We start from the raw sequence: 26,972 nt of genomic DNA, 5'->3' as shown, positions 1-26,972 counted from the left end.
ACATCAGTTTAGCTAATCTAATCTTGGGTAATAATGAGTAAAATTTGTATTGCCAAGTTTTATCATAATATTGAAAATTTTAATCAAGAAAATTACTTGAAACCCCTTGATAAGGTCTTGGCAAGGCCTTACCAAGACCAGAATGTACCAATAATTTTTGGCCCATCAAGGTCTTGGTAAGATCATTCATTTTTTGTCAAAACTGACAAGATCTTGCGTGACTTGGCAAGGTGTATCAAGTTTTGTCTCGCTCAGTAGGTTTCACTTCTATTTTTTCAAATTCGCATCTGAATGACTACTCTATCAAATAATATCAAATAATTAAAAAACTGTTTCAATTTAGTGACCCTTTTTGTCAGAAATTTTGCTGTATCTCAATATACAGGAATTTCTGTATCTAAGATTCAACAAAAAGCAGGACAGATGAGCTCAATTATAAATCACACCAAAACACGATTTCAAAGAAACAAGAAATTTTTAACACACTTTGAAAATTGCCACTTAACAAAAGCTGTGATCTAAAATGTTTGTATTTTGACTAGGGCTAGTTGTTTGGCTTTGAAAACTGCACGTTTTCTGTTTTCAAAACAAAATGAAGTTTTTGTTATTCCATTTTGTTAATTGCAAGGAAGAGCGGCTGTTTCAAGAGAAACTAATAAATAAATTTACCGAACTATTGAGTCATAGTATGTTTTCAGGATATTGTACGCATTTTCTTACTATTATCGGTACAGTAGCGAATAAATTGCACACGTTTTTAAAAGTAAGTGGTTTGAGAAGTGAACTTTGTGACGTGTCTCTGAATGTGCAATTTTGCTGTCAACTACTAAATGTGAGACGAAGACATGTCGTGAAACAGGGATCGATCCATTTCTTTCAATTGGTTTTCAAATTGTTTAATGGTTTACTGGACGGTTTTGAAGTTCATAACCCCAATTTGAACATAATTGACAAGCTAAGCAGGATATTATGTCCATTTTTTTCAATTAATGGAGCAAAATACCTAAATTCAGCAAATATGAGGCTCAACACTTTTGAACCTTTCAAAATAAAATGTTTGCAGCGCATATTAGAAAATCAAACTTTTGAAGCATAACATTTAGATGTTTAAATTTAAACAAAATTTGATGCAAGCTTATGTGGCTATCAGTAAACTTTTGGAATCAATTTTTTGGAATTGAAAGATAGACCGGATCGTTTGAAATTTGTCCCTGATTCTGACCCACCTGTGATACTACCTGCTTTTGAGATGAAAAATGTGTGTTAACAGAGAGATATGGGCGTGCTTAATAAGTTATTGATTGGTGGTTCAATCACCTGTTTCTGTTTTGCGGTCATTTTAAGGTTAACTTACAATGATAGTGATCCTGATGAGCGTCGTAGTCTTTCTTCTCCTCGAATGTCTCTCCTTTACAATGTTGACATTTCCACACGTGAGGCATGACCAAGTCGCCAGCAGCTTAAAAACACCAACGCAATTCTCACCAATCTTGTCAAAACAATCTATTCATATGTTAATTCCGGCTGCCTGAGAATTGAAGCAAATAACTGGGTCTTTCCCATTATAGCCCCCCCCCCCCTCATGAAATTATAGCCCCATTATGGTATATTTGCCATTATTGGGGTGGGGAAGGCGGGGGGAGCTATAGGTTATCTGACCACTATGCTGGGGGGGGGGAGGGGCTATAATGGGAAAGACCCAAATAATCTTTACCATTCCTGAGATCTATGAAAATTGATTTCATAAGATTATGGATATAATAAACATCCGAGGAAATTTATAATGAAAGTTGTCCTGTTTGAATTAATTTATAAGTGTAAATTATCGGAGCGTTTTCTTTTAGATCATTTTTGCACGGTCTATTGGTTTTTTTTCATGAAGATGCTGCATTCGGTATATAGCAGTTCATAACATCATCAGACATATATGACAAAAGACAATCTTTGTTAATTTTTTTCAGATCGCAATTCTAAGCTAATAAAAATTAGGTTAAATTTTAGTAGAAATGTCCGAAAAACTTTATTGCTTCAAGCTACAGATATTTAGTCAGATGTTAGCGTATTTGAGGAACTAAATCAAGATTTTTGTTAGAAGTTTGTTAATGAACTTTGTTAATTTTGAATTTTGTCCCCAAATAAGAACAACAAATAGAAATCAGTTGTTTTTAATAATCTATACATACTGGATGGTTTCCCGTCTGAACCACCTATAGCCGAATCCCCACTAAGCCTACCATCATCTTCAGGCACAGTTAGTGTGTTGTTATTCAAAGACGTCTGCTCAGAAAGCCGAAAATTTCTTCGACTCTTTCTAGAATTCTTCTTAACCAAACTGTTGTACATATACTGACTTGTCGGTCGCTGAGCGAACGCTGATGATTTTGTCGGTTCGCAACTTTTCGAAGTTCGTTCCCATTTTGAAACAAAATCGGAGATTATAGGCATGTCAAGAATGGGGAAATTGTCCGATAGAGGGCGGTCTAAAGGTCTGTAAGTACTAGATAGCTGTTGAACGGATAAATCGCCTTGCAATTTTAGCGCGCTCGAATGAAAACTTTGACTATCGCTTTTAATAACCGGCAACTCGGTTTCGCCCCTGAAATCATCTCCCCTATTTTCCTCGGATTTTAAGAAATGACCCCAACTTTCAAGCTCATTTTCGGGGCTCATTAAAGCCGCCGATTTTTGGTCAAACTGTTTTTGGGTTGTGACGTCATAGAGATCAGAAAAACCCTCATCTTCGCCTAGTGAATCGATATCTTCGTGACTCGAACGACTAGCTCGCTGGTTTAGAAGGAAAATAATTTCATCTTCGGTTAAGTAACTCGCTACGTGTGGCATTAAATTGTGATTTTTAAATTCTTCTGGCACAGATTTTTTCTTGTTTTTATTATTTTGTAACATTTCCTGTTGCCGTTTCTCTTTTTTCAAAGCTTTTTCTTCATTTCTCGTTTTGAAAAAGGTTTCAACTCTCGTCGGCGAACGAGTTACAGCTTGTTTAATAACAAAAACATCTGTGTTCTCTTTCAAAATTTGGTTCAAATTCTGATCAGTCCGACTTCTAGGGTTTAAGTTTTCCTCCGCCAAAGACGAGAACTGAACTGTCGTGCCTCGAAACAAACGAGGTTGATGTTTATACGCTGCCGACACTTCCCGGCTTTCGTCAACGATTCCCGAATCGTCTCGGACGAACGAACTTGCATCTCTTGTAACTTGCCTCGCGAGTCTAAAGCTCGGATCCAACGTTAGAATGTCGTTCGCGGCATGTTCGAGTATGGAATTTTCCCTCATTACGTAATCGGGGTCGGAAATTTCCAATGCTTTAAGATTAGGAGTCGAGTATAATTTATGGTCAATAGCAGTTTCGTTTCGATCTAAGTGCTGGCTTTCACTGGCACTGTAGTAGCTTTGCTGTTCTTCAGTTGCGATTTGGGCTTTAAGTTTGCGTTGTTGGGCTGGGTTTGCGGAGTAAATAAATGTCATTCGGTCATCGGAAGACTGGAAGATCGGAGTTCGGATTCCGGCCGAGCAAACGTGTCCTGTTAGTGAAAGAAAGAAGAATGGAACAAATATGTTAGTAAATAAGGAAACGTGAAAAAAAACAAGAACTGGGTTAAAGATGAAAGGTTTTGTGGATATGCCCCCCCCCTCCCCCCGAAGCGCGTAGATTTACACGATTCCCAATTACAGTTTACGTGAAAGGGGCTTCATCAGACTTCATGAGGTAAAAGCTATAGTGTGCGGGGGGGGGGGGCATATGAGTTCAAATAGAAAGCGCGCAAACCGAGTGAAACAAAACTTGATTCAACTTTCTGAGACATCCAACATTAAAATTTTTGCTAAAACACAATATATATCTTTAAGATTTTTTTTAATATTGGAGGAAAGTTTTATTAAATTCTAATGAGCTCTTGAATAGACAGGCCTACAAGCAACATCTGCTCGTTTTAGTAGGCAAATCCACTTTAGATGTTAATAATTGGGTCTTAATTACCCCTTAACCCCCCCCCCCCTTAATTTTCTTGCTGCAAAATGTATGGTACTTGCTCCAGCTAGTAAAAGCTGACGTTTTTCTTTAAATAATTTCATAAAAGCATTTCAAAATTTGTTCCACAGGGTAAGCCGGCAAGACATGGTGACATTAGTAGAAAAGACCCGCAATTTCGACACAAATTAGACGACAAATGTGTTAGTTTGAATTTAGTTTGAATGATGTTTTTTGTGGTTGTTTATTTGTTTATTTATTTGTTTACCTTCTCCCGATTCCTCAAACAAGGGAGGGAACTCGACAAATTCAGCAGATCTTCGAAGGAAGTTCACAGTCTCTAAAAGTAGTTTGATACCCGTACCTCGCTTTTGTACCAATTCATTAGTGAATCAAAATGTTTGTCAGACACTGATCAGTACTGATTCAGAGTCTGTTCATGTCACATTTAATTCTGATTTCACTTGATTCAGATTTCAATCAGACTCTGATCAGAATTTTTTTATCAATCAGACTATGATTTTTGGTGGTTTAAGTCAGACTCTGAGTCAGAAAAAAAGTACAAAAATTTTTATCTAATTTCCTCACCAAGAAACAGCATATGTAAACTTATATCTGTTTTGACTGCCAAAGTTTAACCCAAGCTTATAGCTTTAAATTTACCTGTTCAAAAAAAATTTTTTCCTTACTTGTGATTGGTTTAGGAGGAGGTTCCCAGAACTTGAATGGTTTCACCACTTTCTTTTTCTTCTCAGTGTGAACAACAGTCAGATCTCTCTCGTGAAGCATGTGTCTTATAAAACGATCACACGGCTCAATCTGATTGGTCGACTCTCTTACCTGAAAATATTCAACCAATCAAATTGGTATAATTAACAAAAAAATTGAACTAATGTTTAAAATTTCATTTTTTATGAAGCTATGAACATGATGAACATAAATAAAATTGACTAAAACAATTGAAAACATAACGGATTAAATTGACATATATTTAACACACAAATTAATTGTGTCGATTGGCTGTTCAAGAAAATGAAATAGTTAAAAATTAGCAACAAGTTCAAGCAGGCGTGGTTTTGCCAAATCTTCCAAAAAAGTAAGACTATTGTGAAACCTTAGCAAAATTTTGACGGAGCATGAAATAACTGAACTATTTTCGACATGACATCTTGTAACATATAATTGCTTTAGGGACTGTCACATTTTTTAATTTAAGATATCCGATTCTAAACACCATATGTCGTTCACAGTCATCTACAACAATTCTCAATTGAGCATGTAGTTTAAATCTCATTGCTTTATTTAATGCTTTCCACCTCAAAGACCATTTGAATTTTGGCGACATTCTAGGAGTGTACGCCCACTACTGTCGAATGAGCCAAAATTCTGATATAGGAAACGTATAATTGAAAATTGAAAGAGTTGACAAAATACTCTTATAATATTTCAGCAATAGCAACTTTGCGGTTTCTGCAGAAAAAAATTTAATCACGTTAGATCATAAAATTATAATACAAACATTTTAATCAAAGATATTAAGTACAATAAGAGATGATGGCTAACGCGATACGTAGATCGTCGAAACACCACCCAAGATAACATTTTTGCAAATTTTTTTCGAAAGAATTCTCACTCTTTTGTCATTTTTCTCTTCCGGTAAGTCACATAATATCACAACACAAATTCATGTTGTGATATTATCTGACTCACAGGAAGAAAAAAATGACATAAGAGTGAGAGTTCTTCCGAAAAAAAAATTGCAAAAAAAGTTATCTTGGGTGGTGTTTCGACGATCTGCGTATTGCGTTGGCCATCATCTCTTATTGTACTTAAAATCTTTGTTCAATTTGTTTGTATTATAATTTTCTCTTGTATATATAAATGACAGAAATACATTCTTTCTTTGTTTCTATCTTTATTATTGTGTGAATAATTTACGAAAAAAAAACAAATACGTTTTCAGGCCAGGTTAAGGTAAAGTTGAACGCATAATAAGACCCGAATGCGTAAAAAACTAATAGAAAAATAATCAAGAACTATTGCCATAGAACATGCATCTATTTGAACTGTATAGTTTAGTATAACCGTCTGGTATAAGTTAGGTTGGATCTTTTCAACAATTGCCCCCCCTTTTGCAAAAGGGGGGCCTATTCTTGAATAGAATTTAAGCGAGCGATTTATTAACCAATCAGAGACGACTAAACTCTCCGTGTATGCTCACACTGTGTTAAACTGGATAGAATAAAGTGCGTCATGCGAGGGCAATTAGCCGAATTGAAATACAAAGCGATAAGAATTTCGCGCGCGCGTCGCGGCTTCGCCGCGATAACCGACCCGCGATTTCCGGATTACATCCCACAGCGCGTGAGAGGCATGGCCATGAACAGCGGTCCGCAACTGCGCTTAAACTGATATTCGGCTATCTAAACTGTAGGCCAACTAATATTGTGGTAAAGTATAGCACAAAAGGGGAGGCGATTCTCTACTAGGTACCAAAGGGGGGGCAATTGTTGAAAATATCCGTTAGGTTTAACAGTTGGATGTAAAATAAAGTTTATTAAGAAGAATGTAAATTCATGAACATAAACATATAATGGTAAAAAGTTAGTTTGTCATAGCCGTGAGCTCCAATTGGCGGCAGGACAATTTACCAACTTCTCTTATACCCCAATGCCATTATTCCCAATGCCATTATACCCAATGATATTTTAACCAATGCAGATATACCCATTGCCAGTATAACCAAATTACTTTGATATTTTTGTTCAAAAATCCAACTGGAAATTAACAGTCGCTATTACACGTGTTTTATTATACTAAATGGCCATGGCCATGCCTCAGCTGCCCGTGAGACTTGATATTAAACTGTTGCAACCAAACATGAGATGAAACAATCCACTTGAGTGTTTTAAAACATACAAGTAATATCGAACTTTAATTTGTATTTGGATTAATGAAGGAAAATATCGAAGTCCAGTGGGTATAATGGCTTTGGGTATAATGGTATTGGTATAATTACAATGAGTAAAATTGAATTGGTTATAATTGCAATATTAGTTAAATTCTCAGGTAATCGCTCTAATAATAGCCACAGAATTTTGCTTAAAGGGCACTACCCTAATCTGCTTTGAAGTGAAATTGGTCTAAACACCAAAATCGTCAAACAAATTAAAAACAAACAGTTATCCAGCCCGTTGTCAGAACACGCTTTATTCCAATGAAAAGAAACGACGCAAACTTTGAAGTAGCGACGAATTCTGTTTTACTGCTTTTAGTGGTTCGGTCTGTCAAATTCCATAAAATGTTAAAAACTCATTTTGGAGATTTGTTCGACTAACGAATAGATCCATATTCAAGAAAACATTTATCCAAAACACTTCCAAAATGTCATTATCCATTTGACAAATGTATTGGCTTGGTGGTTTTGATTACATGGAGGAAAACTAGAGCAACGCAGTTTCAAGTTACTTAAATGCTTTTCAGAGGATATTTTCAATTAGCAAATTTTGCCCTTTTGCATGGATAGTATGTTTGTGTTCCCTACACAAACTCAAACTTGCTGCAAATACTGAAAAATAATTGAGCTAAGAATGTTGTTCTAGCAAATTCTGGAATTAAATTTTCATGAACTGTCTTTCTTCTTAGCGTTTTATATGAAGATGTTACAGATTATAAATATGATTGTTTTATTTTTTTCCTATTCGTTATATATTTGTTTTCGAAAGATGTTTAACAAACTCAGACCAAAAATCAGAAGAATATTCGGTTTTTTAATAAAATTTAGGCATCTGATTACGTTTGGGATCATTGCCGTAAGTTTCAAAAGCAAATTTTCAGCCCGAAGCTTTGAAATGCCCCCATAACTTATAAAAAAACATGTTTTCTCCACAAATTTTTCCCCACAACATGTTTTCCACAGATCAAAAACATTCCACCAAAAATTTACTGAAATATTGCCACAATTTACCAAATGTTTCATATTACTGATACGAGTATTAACGCAAAGACTCTGGAAGCCAGTCAGGAAACAAAACAAAAAATCTGCAAAACACGGAAGTTGTTGGAGACAGTGAAGGAAAATTTTACTATGTTGCTGATTTTTTATTGATTTCCTTTTTAGGTTTAAGTTTTACACGCACGGCTCTTCTGTTTTCTTGTTCGATAATGGCTGCTGTTTCTTTTATTTCTAGTCTACCGTTTTTCTTGCTCAGAGAAAAGTTCACGAAATAATTTGGACATGTACTGATGCGTTTGGTCAAATAAGGTTTTTTTAAACACTGACTTATAATTTTGAGGATAATAAGTTTGGCTATGAATTAGATCAATGGTTACAAGCAATTTTTCATCTACACAAGCTCCAGTGCACGATGGTGAAAGGATATTCTGTTTTTCGAGATACATACCATCAGACCTACATGTGAAATTTTTATTCCTATCTCTTATTTTGATTGTTCGTGATATTAGATAGTTGACACAATGTACAGTGAAATGAATGGATAGTTGAGCTATCAGACAATTTTTGCCACGTACATTGGAAAATTAAGATGAATAGATTACTGATTTTTGAAAACATAACCGAATAACGCCAAGAGAAATGCTCTCAAGCAACTGGCGAAGGGTTGGTTGCTTTTGTCAGTAGCTAGCTCTGGGAAAGTTGGAGGGGAAGAGGTGAAGATAGGTGATGCTGTTAGGGAGGGTACAAATTTAAGAGTCGCACTTCACACCGTGATTTTATGTGTCCTCAACGATTTTATTTGGTCGCGTACTCAAAAGTGTTAAGGCGTAAGGCTCTAATAAAACTGGTCATTGATTTATTGCCCCCGGACTTTACCTCTTATCCCTTTTTGAGGACCAAAAGTCAAATGGTTTGACAAAAATAAAATATCAGACGAAAAGTCGATAGTTTGAGATATTGCATAAAAAAGACAATCAGCACTACTACAATTTATACGAACTGTGTTTGAGAGCAATTAATTTATTATTGGTTTGACACGGCCTTCGACCTCAAATCAATCCTTTAATAACTCAATATACCAAAAAATATTAACACCAGTCTAATATTAATTCGGTTTTCATAGTTGAATCAAAAAGGTGGCGCAAATTTCGAGTTGCAGAACTTAAAAGTAAACAATGGGCCACAATCAAGATATTCTTTTTAGAAATTTTTAGCCCAAAAGAGTTCAACGGCTGCTTGGAGTCAACACTCTAAATAAATAAATGTTAAAATAAATAATACAACTAGAAATTGGCAAAAAATCAGGCATGGTGGTTTGTTGAGTTCCTGAAACTGGTCAAGTTAAATGGTTTGACTGATTCCATTTCCATGTCACAGCCGAAAACTCACCACAACAGGTTTTTTGCACGGTCATTCAAAACTAACGAAACATGAATAAAAAAGCCTGTAAAACTCCCGACGCGAATTCAAAGCAATTCAAATTGCGAGAAAAGAAACGGTTGGGGTGGGGTGGGGGGGGGCACAGAGGTAGAGGTTGAGGGTTCTTAGCTTTTAATGAGCGATTGTGTTATAGAATTATTAACTTATCAATCCACAAATAACTTGTAAATATGGGATAGCTTGTTATTACTTACATCAGTAGATGTGAGCAACTTTTCATCTAGACTGGCCCCGGTGCAGAATGAAAAATAGGGATTCTCTTCAGTTATCTAAAACAAACAAGAAACGGATCTATTCTGTCCCCCCCCGCCAGCCTAGTGGGCATAAATTTTTTATGAACCCCAGGCGCACGTGCTATTTTCTTACATAGTAACGCGTTATATAACAACATATAATTTGTAACTGGGGGTCACAAAAAACACTGGGGAGGGGCGAAACAGAATAGATCCCAAGAAACTTTTCGTTTTGCATTATTTGTTATTTGTTATATTACAACGTCGATTTTGGGTTGTTTTTAACAATAAAGTAGTCATAGTTTTTGATAGTGGTTGGGTTGACACTAAAAATACTTTTTTTCATTTTTTTTCAAATATTTTAAAATGACAAATACTTTTAAGCGTTTACACTGCCGAGTCTTTAATTGCTATAGTTTAATATTTTATTCTGGCTCAGAATTCACTCTTCTTTTTATTGTTTCTTCTTTCATATCTAAACGCGCAAGAACAAATAGAAGAATGACCAATATAACGAGCTTTCTTCTTTTTTTAGTTAGTCTTACCAAAAAGTAAGCAAAGTTCTTGCAAAATTTTAATACTTTTCAGCGTAATTTAGTGCATTATCTTTTGAGAAATATTCTTCTTTCTTATGTTAGTCTTACAAAAAGTAAGCAAAATTCTTGCAAAATTTTAATACTTTTCAGCGTAATTTAGTGCATTATCTTTTGAGAAATATTCTTCTTTCTTATGTTAGTCTTACAAAAAGTAAGCAAAATTCTTGCAAAATTTTAATACTTTTCAGCGTAATTTAGTGCATTATCTTTTGAGAAATATTCTTCTTTCTTATGTTAGTCTTACAAAAAGTAAGCAAAATTCTTGCAAAATTTTAATACTTTTCAGCGTAATTTAGTGCATTATCTTTTGAGAAATATTCTTCTTTCTTATGTTAGTCTTACAAAAAGTAAGCAAAATTCTTGCAAAATTTTAATACTTTTCAGCGTAATTTAGTGCATTATCTTTTGAGAAATATTCTTCTTTCTTATGTTAGTCTTACAAACAGTAAGCAAAATTCTTGCAAAATTTTAATACTTTTCAGCGTAATTTAGTGCATTATCTTTTGAGAAATATTCTTCTTTCTTATGTTAGTCTTACAAAAAGTAAGCAAAATTCTTGCAAAATTTTAATACTTTTCAGCGTAATTTAGTGCATTATCTTTTGAGAAATATTCTTTTTTCTTATGTTAGTCTTACAAAAAGTAAGCAAAATTCTTGCAAAATTTTAATACTTTTCAGCGTAATTTAGTGCATTATCTTTTGAGAAATATTCTTCTTTCTTATGTTAGTCTTAAAAAAAGTAAGCAAAATTCTTGCAAAATTTTAATACTTTTCAGCGTAATTTAGTGCATTATCTTTTGAGAAATATTCTTCTTTCTTATGTTAGTCTTACAAAAAGTAAGCAAAATTCTTGCAAAATTTTAATACTTTTCAGCGTAATTTAGTGCATTATCTTTTGAGAAATATTCTTCTTTCTTATGTTAGTCTTACAAAAAGTAAGCAAAATTCTTGCAAAATTTTAATACTTTTCAGCGTAATTTAGTGCATTATCTTTTGAGAAATATTCTTCTTTCTTATGTTAGTCTTACAAAAAGTAAGCGAAATTCTTGCAAAATTTTAATACTTTTCAGCGTAATTTAGTGCATTATCTTTTGAGAAATATTCTTCTTTCTTACTAATTTCATTACTTTTCAGCATATTTCAGTGCATTATCTTTTGAGAAATATTCTTCTTTCTTATGTTAGTCTTACAAAAAGTAAGCAAAATTCTTGCAAAATTTTAATACTTTTCAGCGTAATTTAGTGCATTATCTTTTGAGAAATATTCTTCTTTCTTATGTTAGTCTTACAAAAAGTAAGCAAAATTCTTGCAAAATTTTAATACTTTTCAGCGTAATTTAGTGCATTATCTTTTGAGAAATATTCTTCTTTCTTATGTTAGTCTTACAAAAAGTAAGCAAAATTCTTGCAAAATTTTAATACTTTTCAGCGTAATTTAGTGCATTATCTTTTGAGAAATATTCTTCTTTCTTACTAATTTCATTACTTTTCAGCATATTTCAGTGCATTATCTTTTGAGAAATATTCTTCTTTCTTATGTTAGTCTTACAAAAAGTAAGCAAAATTCTTGCAAAATTTCATTACTTTTCAGCGTTTTTCAGTGCATTATCTTTTGAGAAATACGTAAATATTTTACTTAATTTGCAGACTCAGATAGAGTGTAATTGTGATGTTTTCATACCTTGTCAGGGATCCACAGTCCCTTCCTCTTTAGCCACCATGGTCTCTCGAAGGACTCCACACACTTAGTGTGACTCGAATCACCCCACGATATTTTTGTCTTCAACAGAAACTCTGAAAAGACGAAACAGTAGCAGAAAACAGCCTTTCCCGGAAGCAGGTCTGCGACCCAAGACAGGTATAGGCCAAAATTGGTTATGGGAAAGACCGAACAGATTTTGTCAGGATTGAACAGAATCTTGCCGAGACCCCAGATCATAATATCAGCGAGAGCATAAGCCGGGTGGTTGACCAAACCAAACAGAGCCCAGGCCAGACTAAGCATACCTCTTCAACATGTGGGAGCAACTTATTGAAAATTTTTCATTTTTAAACATTTATGCATATTAATTGATATCAAAAAGCCGGAATGAATTCTTTTAATTTAATTTAAAATGAAAAAAATGCAGAGTTAAAAAAACTTTTTTTGAGAATCCACTTTTTTGAAGTGACTCAATCAACACCGGTTCGAAGCTGGTAGTGAAAGTTGGTCAGCTGTTATTTACAAAGAGTCAGAGCCCAACAAGTAAGCATACTTGTTGCAGAAGACGGGTACTTGTTGAGAGGGGGGGGGGGGGGTGACTTCATGGCTTTTGTCTGTTCATGTAGTTTATGCGGAATCTACCATGATCTTAAGATACGATTTTTTAAAAAGAGTCTTACAAGATCTTGAATTTTTGAAAACCGAGTTCAATAGACAAAATTGCGGAGGTCATGCATATTGTTCTGAAAATTATCTGTAGTCTCTTAGAACCCGAATTTATTGGCTGCAGTTTCAAAATGTGCAGTGAATTTCAATTTGATTTACTTCATGATTTGAACAGATCCCCCCCTCATTAACAAAGATTGTTTACAGAGACGTCTAACTAAGGATTTTTATCTAAAAGAATCTTGTATGATCTTAGAAGCTAACCAACTTATTTTTTAACAGTCTTGCAAGAAAATCTTGTAAGAACAATTCTTACAAAATAATCCGTCACTCTAAAAAATGGTACAAGAACCATTTTTTGTAGGAATGATGTTATATCTTACAATATAACCAGTATTCTTAAAAAGAGGTCTTGAATGATAACATTTTGGAATGAATTCAAGATTACAATAGGATAACCAATAATCTTAGGAGAATCTGATAACATCCCAGGTCTAGACCTCGACTCATGAAAAGACAATGCTACACAAAAATGTGCTATGAAAAGACCATACTGGACTCATTTGAGCTATGAAAAGACTTTAGCTGGACTTTAAGGCATTCTGGACTTTAGCTCGACTCAGATTTTTTGCAAAAGACTTTAGCTGGACCCAAAATTTTACAAAAGACTTTGGCTTGACCCAAAGTTTGTGCTGGACTTAAGCTCGACACAATGTTTGCAAACAAAGTCGAGTTAAAGTCTTTTCATGGGTCCATCATTAGTCTTTTCATGGGTCCATCATTAGTCTTTTCATAAGTCTGTTTTTCTGCCATTAACGTTTTGCGTGCAATATTGCATATAACGTAGTCAGCATATATGATCATGCACCTTTTACGATTCAAAAGAACGAAAAATACCTCAAAAACCTGCATTATTTTTTTAAAAAAGATAGCTCATAATTTGGGGAAGGAAAACAAACTGAATAGCGCCAAAATTTTTTCAAGGCTAATGGGACTAGGATCAATACTCTTAAGCTAGCTGGTTTCATTGAATCAAGTAATGTGGTAATATACTCGATATGAAATAACTCTTTATCTTAAGATTTGACAAAATTCTTAAGGCTTTTGGCAGATTTCCAACTGATTCTTAAGTTGGACTGCTCTGGTGCAAAACTATTTAGTCTTGCTCCGGTTCTGCTTCTGTCTGTACAGAAGCGGGAAACACAAATAAAAAAAATTTGAATTTTGAAAAAAAACAGACTCATGAAAAGACTAATGGTGGACCCATGAAAAGACCTTAACTCGACTTTGCTGGTTATTAAAAGACTAATGCTGGACCCATGAAAAGACCTTAGCTGGACTTTCTTCGTTATGAAAAGACTTTAGCTCGACCCATGAAAAGATATTAGCTCGACTTTAACTAGGAACCTCGACCGTGTAATTATAGTCAATATTGCCCCCCCCCCCCCCCCCTACTAGACTTTTAAAGTCTTATCATAAGTCGAGGTCTAGGCCTGGGATACCGATCGTTTTGCAAGAATATCTCAAGCCCTTGCAAATATAACCTTTTTTCTAAAAAGAATCTTAGAAGATCACCATTTTTTCAAAGGTTTTAGCATCTTTCAAAGGGAAAGTTCTTCATAAAAATATTTACATGATGACCCAGTTTACAACAATCTAACAATCTTGTTAAATCTCAAAATATAATGATCCTTTTGTGAAGCAATCTCACACGACGACCATTTTTGCAAGAATCCTTTAAGATCAATCATACAAGACAACATCTATCACGTCCCATACACTCTACATCAAATGAAACCTTCAATGAGTATTATACCTGGATTAATGAAAGTGTTCCCATGTTCTCTGTCCTCTGTCTGAATTGGGGGCAGTTTCCTCAGTGACCTCTGTGTTAGTCGAACCATCTCACTCAATCCCCCCTCGAAGTCTATCTCCCTCTCCTCTCTCTCCGTGAAAGGTGGGTTACTTGTCGCAAATCCGAAGCCAGACTGTTGCTGGTGTCTCTCTAACGCTGTCCCCTGTTACAATATTTCAGATAAAAACACATATTTCTTGTTTTTTTTGTTTTTTTTGTGTTTTTTTAAAAAGAGACCTTTTTGTTTCTGTTTTATTTTATGGTTTTAATATATAATTTTATTTCTGGTATCTTTTATTTAGGTATCTTTTCATGAGTTCCCGAACCAAGCACGACTTAACTCATTAGTATAAACTGATTTAATTGAAAAAAAATTCTGGTTACCCAGTAAGGAGGTGTAAATTATTTTCCGTTCGTGCCATATAAAAACATTTGCTGTGTATTGACAAACAATAGGTTCCCCCCCCCCCCCCCAGTGCTTCTAAATAAAAACTAATGACTTACGCACCTTGAATTAGAAACTCAAAAACATGAAACTTACGTATTGGAATAAGTCTAATGATAAAATAAAATTTTAAGTGACATCTAAGGACAATTTTGAATTCGGACAAACATTAACAAACTACTTCTAACCTGGTCTAATGAGACGCCACTCAAATTTTATGAAGAAAATAACAAACTATACAATTCTATATATAATGTGCGAAAAATTACGGAATGCTTCCATAAAAATTATGGAAAATATGCAAACCAAGTACACACAGTTATTTTAATCTGCGCTGCTGAGAGCTTATGCAAAAACACCTGCTTATTTGTAAGTCGAGAGATAAATAATTCATTACAAAAGAGTTGGAAAAAAATTCAAAGCAGAAAACTGCACTCAAATATATTTTTGTTGCTTCATTTAAAATTTGTTATAGAGACTGTGAAACGTATAAAAGAGCAATTTAGAATCAGGCTTGAAAGCTAAATAGGTAAAACACAATTAGGGTGTTTTTGAAGTTTTGAACGTGTGAATTTGATAAAACATTGATGAAACCACACTAGAAATGGATATATTTTCGATTGAAGAAAAATTGATTAATTTTGTTTTAAAATAATTAATAGAAGATAGTATGATGACAAAAATGTGTTTCATTGTCTCTCTCTACAAAATATTATTTTGACTATATCCAGCATTTAAAAATAACTAAATTTCAAAAATATCCCGTACAAAATTGGTTCTGTTTTTTTTATCGATAACAAAACACGGTATCTACAATTTTCTGTATTCAAAGTAATGATGAGAGCTCTACTTACTTCTTTAATTGTATCTGCATAACCCTAAAAACTTCAAGATAAGCTATTTCATCAATTTCTTAATACCATCTCATCATAGTTCCGTTTGATTTATAATTGAAAAAAATCTTCCTTCGGAGGTTTCACCTATAAGGATAACCCTTTATTACTTGACATCAAATTTAGTTCATAATAAAATAAGTTGATTACCATTACAAATCAGGGAAACATAAGACCCAGAGTAAAATTGTACGGGGGTGAACTTAAGTAGTGGTGTAATTATATGATGTCAAAATACGGGGTTTTATTTGAATCTGGGTCATACGATGTAGTAATAAGAAAGTTGAGCGAAATGCTATTTGAGGCGCCACAAGTTAAACAAATTTAATTCTGCCATTTCCAATTAGAAATAAAAATTGATTGCTTTCGTTCTGCCTACTTTCAATTTCAATACTTTTTTGTTTAACTTCTGGACATTCTTTGTTAGTCCAATCATTTTGAATTGCTCATTTTTTGCAAATATCGGACACTTCTCAGAGAGTCCATTTTAGATTTTTGTAACATAATTGCACTAAGTAGTCAATTTTCAGCACGATAGAGAATTCAATATTTTGTTATCACAAAATACTATGGTACCAAAAAGCTAAATACATCATAATTTTTACTCTGCGAACGTTCTTTTCGCTAAAGACGTATGATTTCTATTTTTTGCTGTTCGTCACGCTGTTGCAATTCCAAGTGGACAATTTTCATGGTCGAAACACAAAATAATCTCAGCTTCAAAAAAATCTAGTTTACAGCGTGCAAACAATTGTTACTGAAAACGTAACATGCTCAAGGCTTCTCAAATGAAAAAATTAGGGTTCTTCGAAAAAATGGTACCAGGTTTCTTGACAAAAAATTCAACGAAAATCCAGTTCATCGCTTATCTTTTGGGGCACAATACAATAATATGGACTGAAATGTTTTGTCAGATGTAAACATTTTAGTTTAGTTGGAAGTTTAGTGAAATTACTCAAAATCTATTTTCAAAACTTTAATACTTAACAGAATAATATTCCTGTGCCTTAATCAAAGACTGCCTGATTTTTTTCAAAGAATAGGAGCGGGAGTTACTAGAATGGTAAACAACATAGGCCCGATCTGAAAGTATTTGAAATAAAATGGGCAATTCTGAAGCAATAATTATAAAGGTACGCAGTTCTTTGGAAAAATTTTGAGAACAAGTCAGAAATTTGACTCACATGTCGTTAAAAAAATTGTCGGAAAGCAACAGAAACCGTCAACCAGATGCTGAAAAAGCCATGGGAGTAATGGCTCGTTACTAAAAAACTGTTTTTAAATCAAAATAAAATGTTTTGTTGGTTGTTTGCTGCGCATTTAAGAAATTATTCAGATGTACGTAGCTTTGTGTAATTCGATACTTACCAAGTCGGAGAGAAGGAATTCGACTTTGGTCCTCTGTGTTCCTATCTGATCTCCGAAGTCCGCCACATCATCTGAAAAACGTTTCATTCACAAACTATAAAGGATTTTACAATAATTCCCACGCTTTGACCAAGCGATATGAAGAAATCCTAGTTGGGTGGTCATTTTTGACTCAAATTACTGCTGCCTTAGACACTTTTGAGAGATATTTGTTCCGACCCCTCTTGAGGGGGCAGGAACTATATACTCAAATGGTTTTTTTGTTCAGTCAATTTTCCCCGATCGATATATTCATCGTAGAGAGCTGAGACTGGTATCATTGGAAAGCTCGTCCAGCGTAGAAAATGGAATTAAAAAGATTTTTTAAATTTTCGTTTTCTATAGGGAGGGAGTTATCGATGTTTAAATTTCTGAGAAAAGTAGAGTGAATTCACGTTGTTTTTATTCACATTTTTCGAAATTTTTGCCTAAATTTTCGACAATTTTGCTAAAATTTGCTAAAATTTTTAAGAATAGTGTCGTTGATTTTATTTTTAAAGACAAACAAGAATTGTTGATTATTCTGATCTATTTTTTTGGTCAAAAACTCTGGATAAATATTTCAAAATTCAGCCTTTTTCATCAAAACAACACGAAATAAGCTACTTTAGTCCACTTTGATTAAATTTGCCGGCAGTACACCCCCAAACAACACTAATACAATCTTTCATAGACTCAGAAGAGAGCTATTCCTACTTCAATTTCCGCTGAGAATGCTCTGTAATTAAAACTTTATCGTTTTTTGCTAACTTTACTCGTTGATTACCAAAAATGCAGAAATTATTTTTGGGTTTTCAACAATCAAATTATCTATATCTACAACATTCGATAAATCAATTGTTCCTAGCGGACAAAAAAATTAGCAGGGCTAGTTTTGGGCCAATCTTGGACTGTTACAAACCAATAAGAATTCGGATTGTAATCAGACTGTCTTTTTTTTTAAAAAAAAGATTTTTTTTTAATAATAAAGAACAGAACATATCAAATCAAAGCTCAGGAGTGATAGATCCAATTGGCTTCCTATGCAGATACAAGCTAATGCATTTAGTTTTTTACTTGAAAGTTTATGATCGTTTCGACTTTTAAAAAAAATTGATTTTTTTAAAATAAAAAATGGCTTAATGAATTTTTCCTCTATTTTTTCTTAATTTGGTCAACTTGTAGCTTAGTGTCAGCAAAAAAAGAATGCTTCTTCATTCTACTGATTTCAAATTTAGTCTCGATTGCGGTTTTAAGCCTGAAGTTATTGTTTTCTGGCCTTGATAATACTAGTTTTCAGATTTTTTTTTGTTTAAAGTTATTTGCCAGATTTTCACGTTTTCTAGTCACATTATCACATTATTGGCAGTTCTCATATCAGAATATTAGCGTTCAAAGTAAAGCGCAATTGATCATATTAACATCCTGAACGATATAGATTATCGTTTTAACGGCCTCGACACTTATTTGTCTAAGAAATTAATTGAATTTTTTAATTATGTCTTTAACTGTCATTTTTACTTTGTCGTTTCGGTCGTATGAAATTTCCTGTATAGTGATAGGTTTCACTGACTTTTCATGGAAAAATTGATGAGCCGATACTCTGATATTAGTGGATAGCTGATGGCGTTCATGACTTTGAAAACAATCGTTTTCCAAAACTTAAAAAAAACTTTTTAACTTCGCATGTTTGTTCTAGTTATTTTTCTTTTTGTTAACTAATCTCGTTAATTACAGGTCAAATATGACATTATGGTTGTCAAGGGAAAGTGTCAAAAAAGAATTGATGTACCAAAATCTATTTTAAAGATTGCGTTATGAGCTCACTGACTTCGACACCGGTTTTTCACAAAGAAAGTAAATTACTTTGATTTTTGTCATATTTGACGTTCTTTTTGTAGACGCAAAACATATTCTGAATAATTGCAGGTCTCAAAGGCTTCTTTTGGATGAATGAACGACCTCATTTAAATATTTCATTTTATTTTTAATTTCTTTCATGACTTTGGATATTATTTTGTTTCGAAAAAAATCAAAATTGTTACATACTTTTGCCCTTTTCTCTTTATGTCTGCTTTTTACCTAGTCTCACTAATAAATGGCACATACTACCTTATTGATGATTGAAGAAGGTGCAATGGAATATATTTTGGGGGCCAAAACATGGCTTGATGGTTTTGACAGCGTTTTCTGGAAAGTTTCAACTGAATTTTTGTTTGTTGTTTTTTTGTTGTTCTTTTTAGCCGCTTAAAAAAATTAAAAAGGACAGGTCCTAATGCCCTTCTATAGAAGCATTGGTAATTTTAAACCTTTGGGATATTTTACATGATTTCTAACTGTTTTCATTACTTTGAATTTAATTGTTTTAAAAAAATAAGCGAATTTTTTAACTTTACTGTTTTTGTTCTTTTTTGTCTAATTGTAACCAAACTTTTTTATGGACTGGTCCATATCTTTTCTGGTGATTTATAAGTTATTCTGTTTATTTTTAGGTTGATCTGACGATATGTTGACTTTTTAAAACGTACATAAAGTTTTTGATGTAATTAATGTTTGTTGTTGTTGTTGTTGTTTGATTTTGCTGTTCGTCTTGACTCGCTTTCTTAATATTGGCATATCACAGCAATCTAATTTTTCATTTTTTACTCCACTGAGTTATTTGCTTTGGAGGCTATCTTATCGTTCATACACAATTTTTTGAAAAATACTTGGGGTTTTTTGGGTTTTTTGGGATTCCCGAAAAATAATTTTTGGGTTTTTCTATCTGTTCCTCATTTGGTAGACAATTATGCCAAAATTGTGGATGGGCGGGGTCGCAACCTTATGTGCCAACGCACATTACCGAGCCGCCTTGTTTTTTTTAAAAAAAGGAATGCTAAACTCAGGTGGATGAAACCAGAACGGTCCGTTAAAATGAGTGCAACCATTTTTGACTTATCCTAACTGAAATGTATAATCCAAAAATACATTTTGTTGTGTACTTTTAGTGAAAGCACATGCTTTTCATGAATCAAATTAATTGTTCTATTTTTTTTAGAAGAAATGGCAAAAAATGTTAATTTTTGGCTATTAAATAGCATTGACACGATCCGATAGTTTCAATCTCTAATTTGGTGTTATATTTGAGAAAGTTATTAACTATTGGGCCAATAACTTTTCAAAATTTTTCCAAGTTTTGTTGATGCTGTATCAAAAATGAGAATTAAATTTTGATGTTAAAGGGTGCTTTGAATTTTCCTTCCGATTGAGCGAAAAGAAAAAAGTGACATGTTTTATGCGAAAAGCTGAAAAAGCACATTGACCCCACCTACCCCCCCCCCCCCCACTGTGCTTCCGTGTCACCAATCTTAAAATCTGTTCTTGTTTTTTCCTTTCTATTTCCCTTTCTCACATACACGAGTTTGATGACTCACTAAATTTTATACTCCAAAAAAGATATTCTCAAAAATTTCTCTCTGGGGTCAAAACTTTGTTTGAGAGGGACTTTCGCAATTGTCATTGTGTTTTCTTTCCACTACCAGCAGTAAAATCAAACAAATAAAAAAAAATATAGCAAAGGACTGTAATGTAGAAAAATCTAGTTAATAACCGGCATATAATATTTGAGGCTGCCGATGGGAGCCAGACTTCAAGATTCTTGGATGGGCTGATAGAGCTGTCCTTTTCTGTTCACTGATGTACTTTACAAATTCCTGGTCACCCATTCCCATAGTGACACCCACACTTTCAGGCCTCTGTCTTTTCTCACCCGAAGAAGACACGCCAGATTTCAAATTGAACCTTAAAAATCAGGCCGCTAAATTCTACAAATGAACAAACGGCGATCAAAATTTGGTGATTTGTTAGGAAATGAGAATAGACTATTTCAGAAAAGTCACAGGAAGTCACAGAATTGCCAAGTTTGGGCTTGGGACCATATTGCTAAGAGTGAAATGTGACCTGATCATAGTTCTGAATCGGTGATGACGCTAGACTTGTAATTACACCTGCCCAGTAATGAAATTGACTTGCCATTAGGCCTGGTTACACCTTTCGCAGAACCAGAACAGTGGAATTGACGCAAATTTTGACAGCGGAGATTTGATCGGTGACTCATGCAAAAAGACGCCATAACGTGCCCAATGTCTAAAAACGCAATCTTCTTCATTTTTCCAATAATATTCAAGGCTGAGAAAAATTTTTTCCAAAATTTTTGCGCTTGTATTTAGGCTAAATTATCGTCGGAAATTTTTTATGACCCAATTCAAAGACTTAATTGTTTTTGTTAAAAATGACATGAACAATTGCAAAACTGCCATAAGTCATTTTCATTCTTGCTGGACTGGTTGAATAGATATTGTCAACTATCTTTAAAGTTCTTTTTTTAAAGAAACTTAAAGCCCCCTTACAAAGCCTATAACTCCAAAAAAGTTATAACCAACTCTATTACTGAAGTTATTATTGTATGCTACACATTACTCTACAATTAACGCACTCACATTCTCTCTACAAACGTTCACTTTTATTTATTTCCAAATGTAAAGTAAAACGTATAAGAAATATTACGAACCAAACTCAGTCTAAATTAGTATCGGATTATTGGGGTTCGTCATTCATGAAAAGCTTGAATTATTGTTAAACTAATTACAAGGGCTTGGATGAAAAGTTCACGTGGACACTATTAAAAAAGTCCTAAACTGGAAAAAACTAATTTGTCAAAAACGATTATGTCGAAACTTGAGCCGATTCTAAATGAAAAAAAAAACTGAAACACGCTGCAATTCCATGCATGATATTGATAAATGTTTGCGTTCATGAAAAACTTAGCCAAGTCTTGATGAGCTTAAATCCCAAAGAATGACTCGGAAACAAATTTCATCAAAATAATGCACAGAAATTTTTTGACATTTTGATAATTTTTGCATAAAAAACGGTATTTCGATTGAAATGTAACTAATAGATGAAAACTAGCGTAAAGTGAAAACAATCATCAAAAAAAAATTCGTTCTTTGGTTTTTAATAGAAAGGCCGTGTGAAAAAACAGCCCAACATAGACAAATTAGAACCTTCTGTTGAGGCTGGTGTTTACAACAATCTGCCTTTACTCAATATGCGTTGCGGCATGTTTAGAAGCCTGTAATATAACGGCGTTATCATTCAACAATTCTTTTTGTTTTCACTTTCTCCCGATGTAAATGTAGAAAAAATTTGCAACGCTTAAGTGGGCACAAAAAATTCAATTTTGCCCAATAATAGGAAAGATTTATCCAAGACACAGTTCTGGAACTTATTTCTAGATACTAGAGTGCGAATTTACTCATGAATTTTAATCTGGTTCATCGGTACGTCATCAACAAAGAGAACCCTGCACGTTTATTGAAAAATTATAAAAATTAATTCTAATAAGTTACTATCTTTAAAAACATCGCAACCAAAGCAAACAAAAAACGATCTTAAGCGCAAGGAAAACGTTGCTTGAACCAATTTCGCTTAGTAGAAGATTAAGTAAGTTTGTGGCTGCATCACTGTTGGTACCAAGCTCACAAAAAGTAAGAGCAGAAACGACAAAAGTCATTAAAATATCTAGAGGAAAAATGAGTTTTTAACATGCTTTGCAATAGTTTTTCGGCAAAGTATTTGCCATTTCGTGTTTAAGCAGATTTTGGACTGGACCGGCAAATTTCTTTGAATAATCAACAGTCACAATTCAAAGTCCTCCAATTATCTTGAAAGAAAAATGTAAAATTATTGAAAAAAAATGGCTAGATGAATTCCATTATCGCAAGGAAGTCGCGAGAAAAATAGAAAAAATACACAATGTCTTGCAATATTTCCTGAAATATTCGAGCAAGACTTTTAAAGTTTTTAATAAAATAGAAAATTTGAAAACAGACTGTTAAAAGACAGCGAATCTACTAAAAACGACAATCTAGAGTGCTTCTTTTACAGAAATACGTGATTTGAATGGCCTTTTTTCAGTTAATTTTGGTTTTTTGCTGGAAGGTTGAGTTAGCTATGACTTGATTTAATGGACAGTTCCTCATACTGCTCCCCTGATGGGTAGAAAGATTGCGTATGCCTGTAAACTAAGCACCTTACGCTACTTCATTTTCCCCCCAAAACCGGTTTCAATTTGCATCACTTTCACAATTTCAGTTCGTGTGTTGTAACATGCAGGATCTTAGTTACATAACAAAAAAACTTGTGCATAGGTTACATAACTCTGCTTGAAGTCACTGAAAATTTCTGGTTGCACTGAAAATTACTGAAAATACCGCGTCGCCGTTCGAGATTTAAGTCAAGAATTTTTGAGCATCTTATGCACAGTCTCGTAACTTTCCCTCGAAACACTCCCATGCACATTTTGAAACGCCGAACATATACAGTGCCTGAAGTTAAAACAGGCGAAGCTCCAATATACTTGACCAGAAGTTAGATTTAAAACACTAACGTGCACTTTTTAAAATGCCTAAAATTTGCAGTGCCAGAAGTCAAAATGCCAGAAGTTGCTACTTAGCCAGAAATTGAATTAGGTTGACTTTCGTCATTTTAAAACGTGCGTGTTTCGTGTTTTAAGCATGGTTAAGTGACTCTGCAGAAGTCACTTCGAAATTCTTGACTTAATCACTTCGAAATTCTGACTAACTGCTTCGCAGTTCTCGATAAACGCCAGAAGTTCTCAGTGAATTCAAGCAGAGTCACTTAACCATTACTTCATAAACTTTCTCCATTTTGAAAAATGTTTTAAGCAAGATTACGTGACTGCGCTAGTCACTTTGAAGTTACCAGCTCATCATCTCGAACCACTTCGTTGCTCTCTATAAATGGCAGAGGTTCTCAAGGAGAGGCCCGTAACCTATACTTGAAACACAATACTTGCAAGTTTGAAAATGCTGAAAGTTCATCGAGGTCAACTCCTGGTTATGTATATCCGAACTTCCAACATTTTATGTGATAGTCAATTTTCCTTAAAGTCACTGAGAACTTCTGGTATTTATCGAGAACCGCGAAGCGGTTTGAATTATTAAGTCAGAACTTTGAGTTGACTTCTGCAGAATCACGCATGCATGCTTAAAACAAGAAACGCGCACATTTTAAAATGGCGAAAGTCAACGGAATTCAACTACTGGCTAAGAAGGGACTTCTGTTGTTTTAACTTCTGGCACTGCAGATTTTCGGCATTCCAAAATGTGCACATTTACATAATGATTTACCACGTAATGACACGTGCTCTGTAATTGGGGATCATTACGTAATGGGGGGCACAAACGGAAAAAATCCCAGTTACCAACATTTTTCGTGTCTTCTGCAAGTGCATTTGTATCCGTACGTTTTTAAACACGCAGCAAGTTTTAGATTGCCGGATGTCTGACGTTAAAATTCCAGAAAGTTCTATATATGCATAGCGAGAAGTTGACTTTCATAAACTTTTGTCATTTTCAAACCTGAAATTTACCTTTTAAACAAGTTTACGTGACTCTGCAGAAGTCTCGGGTCTTTCCCATCATACCCCCCCCCCCCCCCGGTTTAATGGTCAGATAACCTATAGCCCACCAATCATGGTAATTATACCAAAATGGGTCTTTAATTTCGAAATTTTATGTGGGACTATAATGGGAAAGACCCGAATTCAGTTACAAATCGTGGCTTCACATCGCGAATCGCAACAGGGTTCTCGATACACGCCAGAAGTTCTCAGCGATTTCAAGCAGAGTTGCGTAATTTATTCTTATGCTTCCCAATGAGAACTGACTGAAGAGCTACCATATGAAAAAAAAACAAACCTGAAGGGAGTTTTGACAGCAAGTCGTTCAGTTTCGTCTATCTCTGGTCTCCCGATGTACTTTGTCAGTTCCAGATTGCTACCACTTTTGGGGAGGAGAGGGGGCAGTAGCTGGTCCTGAGGGGGAGCGCCCCCCACTCTCCCACTTCTGCTCATGGCGGAAGGGTAATTGGATAGGCAGTCAGTTTCCCACGTAAATGATGTTACTCTAATTGATGGATTTGTTCCTTCTTTTTTTTTAACTTATTCGGATCAGGAGAATTTTCCCCGGGAACAAAAATTTGGAGCAAGCATAAAACTAACCCGTTTTTTCCCTTTTTTATAGCTCAACAAGATGCGGGACTAGCAAAACCAGGTTGAGGGGCGCGTTAATAGTCAGACAATAATCTAGACTATAATCAGCCATGATCAGACTTAAACTTCATGGTCAGACTTTGACCAGGGACCTCGTCCGTGTAATCAAAATTCACACTTCAACCCCCCCCCCCCCCCCCAACCCCCTTTAAATGTCTGATCATTAACGCACACCTCAACGTGCAAATAGAATTAATAAGCTTAATTCATTTTGATAAATATTGATTGGCAATTATAAGCTCAAAAATGACGGATTTTCTAAAACAGCTTTTTACCAAGTTGCATCAGTTCAAAAATGGTCCTAAAAAATCGTGCCCTAAAGGCCGTTTTTCGAGTTTTCCACAAACCCCTTTTTTCAGTAATGATAAGAAGATTGTCAAATAAATGATTCAAAACAATTATCCGCTCAGAGAAACAAAAAAAGTATTATAAATTATAAATGAAAGCTTTATCATAAGTTCGGCCTCCTTAAACTTCTAAAAGTGATGTATGACACTATATAAGTTTATTATCTGCGTGGAAAAAGGAAACAGCTCCAGTACTGTAATAATAAAAAAGCTTCAATTCAAATACTTAAAGTTTGTTGTGTTACATGCCATTCAAATAATAAGGGTAATGTTTATTCTAAATAAAACATTGTATGTAGTTTTCGATTTTTGTACGTAATGTAAATTGTGGCTTCAAATCTGCAAGTAAAAGCACAAATAATGATAGACAAATACATTTATCACGTTATGTTCTGAGTCAAATTTTACAGTAAACAGAAGAAACAAAAACTTTCAAATTGTTCGGTGATAAATTGTAGCAAAATTGATTGTTTTTCGTCAAGGCATGAAAAAATTCCCCTTCGAAGAACAAATAACGAAGTTCATCAGATTTTTAAACAAAATTTTCTCAGCCATATAGAAAATCTCCGTTTTGATTATCAATTCTTTCATTTCTTTGAAAAAGCTTTACCCTTAAGTAAAATACGACGGCTTTCTTGATCATCCGGGTGGTACTAATAATCGACTTCAGGATCATCTTAAACAGCATACAGGGCATCTGATCATAGTGACTTGGGTAGAAATTTAACAAATGAATGGGTAGTTTTCTCAGCAGGTTTATCCAGGTTTAGTGCTTTCGAAATTTAGCTGAAGAACTTGAAAAATTTATAGCACATTTCTTTGTTAATATTTTACACAAATTACGATAAAAACAATTGACATCCACTTTCACCTCGTTTTTTACAATTCAAAGAATTTTTACAATTCAACGAAATTGAATTATATTGGGGAGTTGTCTTTTTTTTAAGATCTGTTCGCACATTTTCAGGATTTTTGAAGTCAAATTGAAGTAGTGATTTTGGTCACGCCGAAACAGGAAATGGAGCGAAAAGGCGAGTGGTTTTAAGGCGTGAAACTATTTCTATCTAATTCTAAAGTAGAGTGAGAAAACGGTGTTTGAACAAAAATTCACTTTCTCGCTAGTGGTTTTTTGTTCACATGCGGCAATTTCACTTTGGTTTTTACTGTTTTTTCAATTTTTTGGATTGTTTTTTTTCTAAATGGTTTTCCCAATCCATTCATAGTTCGTTCTAGGCCTAGTTTTTTGTTAGAATCAAATTTACAATTCTCGCTAGTCGTTTTTTGTTCTTGCTAGCGGCATTTTGACATTGATTTTCTGCATATTTTAGAAATGGTTTTTGCAACTCACTCATAG

General features: G+C 34.1%; 1 protein-coding gene across 1 annotated transcript in view; it reads right to left on the bottom strand.

Annotated features, from left to right (window-relative positions):
- LOC142346217 (uncharacterized) overlaps positions 1–25,951 on the bottom strand; it is a 68,268-nt gene extending 42,317 nt beyond the window's left edge. The window contains exons 1-10 of the mRNA XM_075398731.1: positions 25,814–25,951; positions 24,919–25,125; positions 20,745–20,935; positions 17,138–17,208; positions 14,393–14,594; positions 11,890–12,002; positions 9,575–9,649; positions 4,675–4,825; positions 2,184–3,539; positions 1,355–1,459 (exon numbers count right to left, since the gene is read on the bottom strand). Of these exons, the coding sequence (XP_075254846.1) occupies positions 1,355–1,459; positions 2,184–3,539; positions 4,675–4,825; positions 9,575–9,649; positions 11,890–12,002; positions 14,393–14,594; positions 17,138–17,208; positions 20,745–20,935; positions 24,919–25,073 (2,419 nt within the window). The 5' untranslated portion in view covers positions 25,074–25,125; positions 25,814–25,951. The remainder of the gene's footprint in view (positions 1–1,354; positions 1,460–2,183; positions 3,540–4,674; positions 4,826–9,574; positions 9,650–11,889; positions 12,003–14,392; positions 14,595–17,137; positions 17,209–20,744; positions 20,936–24,918; positions 25,126–25,813) is intronic.
- Positions 25,952–26,972: the final 1,021 nt, after the last annotated feature.

The sequence above is a fragment of the Convolutriloba macropyga genome, chromosome 9 (assembly GCF_964194025.1).
Source record: "Convolutriloba macropyga chromosome 9, txConMacr16.3, whole genome shotgun sequence".
Lineage (NCBI taxonomy): Eukaryota > Metazoa > Xenacoelomorpha > Acoela > Convolutidae > Convolutriloba > Convolutriloba macropyga.
The sequence above is the reverse complement of the archived record's forward strand: the minus strand, read 5'-3'. Positions and strand labels throughout refer to the sequence as shown.